The sequence below is a fragment of the Lupinus angustifolius genome, unplaced genomic scaffold (genome assembly GCF_001865875.1).
Source record: "Lupinus angustifolius cultivar Tanjil unplaced genomic scaffold, LupAngTanjil_v1.0 Scaffold_120_19, whole genome shotgun sequence".
Classification (NCBI taxonomy): Eukaryota; Viridiplantae; Streptophyta; class Magnoliopsida; order Fabales; family Fabaceae; genus Lupinus; species Lupinus angustifolius.
This window is the reverse complement of record NW_017725030.1, coordinates 215,921-217,584: the sequence shown is the minus strand read 5'-3', so window position 1 is coordinate 217,584 and position 1,664 is coordinate 215,921. Positions and strand designations below refer to the sequence as shown.

Sequence of the window (1,664 nt, the reverse complement as noted above, 5' to 3'; positions counted from 1 at the left end):
AATGAAACCTTTTCACATGTAGTCAAACATGTTACTATTAGAATTGTGCTCACATTGGCAGTAACCTATGGTTGGGCTATTCAACAGCTAGATATAAACAATGTTTTTCTAAATGGAGTGTTGAATGAAGAAGTTTATATGACTCAGCCTACTGAATTTCATGTTGGAGAGAAAACCACTGTATGCAAGCTACATATAGCTTTATATGGACTCAAACAAGCTCCTAGGCAGTGGTTTGAGAAACTCAAGGGTACTCTTATGCAACTAGGGTTTACAATTAGCAGATGTGATAACTCCTTGTTTATCTATAGGTCCCAAAAAATGTTTGTTTTGGTATATGTAGATGATATCATCATCACTGGCTCATCTAGTTCAGAAGTTTCTCATCTAATAAGCAAACTCAGTTCTAGTTTTGCTCTAAAAAATCTAGGAAAGGTAGATTACTTTCTAGGCATTGAGGTAAAGCATCTTCCAGATGGCTCTCTCTTCCTCTCTTAAAGCAAGTATGCAAAAGATTTGCTTATAAAAGCTAATATGGATAATGTCAAACCTAGTATTAATCCTATGTCTAGCACTTGCAAGCTTTCTAAAACTAGAACAAAAACCTTTGATAATCCTTCACTGTTTAGGTCAGTTGTTGGTGCTCTCCAGTATGCAACTATTACTAGACCTGATTTGGCTTTTAGTGTCAACAAAGCTTGCCAGTACATGAGTAATCCTCTAGAACAACATTGGGTGGCAGTCAAAAGACTACTTAGGTATCTTAAAGGGACAATTACATATGGCTTTCATCTCAAGTCAGCATCTGTTGCTTCCTCTCTTCCTATTACTCTTACATGCCTATGTGATGCAGATTGGGCCACTGATCCTGATGATAGGAAGTCCATCCCAAGGTCTTGCCTTTTTATGGGACCTAATGTCATAACATGGTGGTCAAAGAAGCAACAAATTGTATACAGATACAGCACAGAGGATGAATACAGGAGTCTTGCCCTAGCTGCTCAGGAGATGATTTGGGTTGAGTCCCTTATTTCATAACTCAATATTCATCATCAAACTCCTCTGATTTTGTGTGATAATCTGAGTACAGTAGCTATGGCACATAATCCTGTTCTCCACGGTAGAACCAAGCACATAGAGTTTGATCTCTTCTTTGTGAGAGACAAAATTCAGGCCAAAAATCTCCTAGTTACATATTCCATCCGAGTTTCAAACAGCCGATGTTCTTACCAAACCTTTGGCCACTTCAAGGTTTCTATTACTGAGGAAACAACTTAAAGTGATTGATTTAACATCTCTAATCAGCCACCCTAAGTTTCAGGGGGTATATTAGAGTATAAGACTTAAAGTCTTAATCTTCTTGTTTTAGAACTGATTCAGGTAATATGTTTTACTGAATCAGTTTTATAGTTTTCTGTTTTGTTTCTGTTGTAACAGAATTAGTTAGTTAGAGGAGGTGACTTATTGTTCACATCACCTCTTATACTCTCCTCTTTTGTAATGTTTCCCCTAGTTATATAAAGGGGTTATCTTGCTCATTATTAATCAATCAAAACTTATTCAATTTCACAGTTTCTCTCATTTAGTTAGTTAGAGTGAGGATCTAGGTATTGTTGTCATGAAGAGCCTTTAATTATGTTTCAATAGCTGATTTCCAACAACTG

General features: G+C 36.5%; 1 protein-coding gene across 1 annotated transcript; it reads left to right on the top strand.

Annotated features, from left to right (window-relative positions):
- Nucleotides 1-534: 534 nt before the first annotated feature.
- On the top strand, nt 535-1,038 carry LOC109339904 (uncharacterized mitochondrial protein AtMg00810-like). Its single transcript, XM_019577434.1, has one exon. The coding sequence runs from the start codon at nt 535-537 to the stop codon at nt 1,036-1,038; it is 504 nt and encodes a 167-aa protein (XP_019432979.1).
- The last annotated feature ends 626 nt before the right edge of the window (nt 1,039-1,664 follow it).

Excerpts from the sequence above, each read along its gene's own strand:
- LOC109339904 (XM_019577434.1), top strand. The coding sequence starts at position 535 with ATGGATAATGTCAAACCTAGTATTAATCCTATGTCTAGCACTTGCAAG.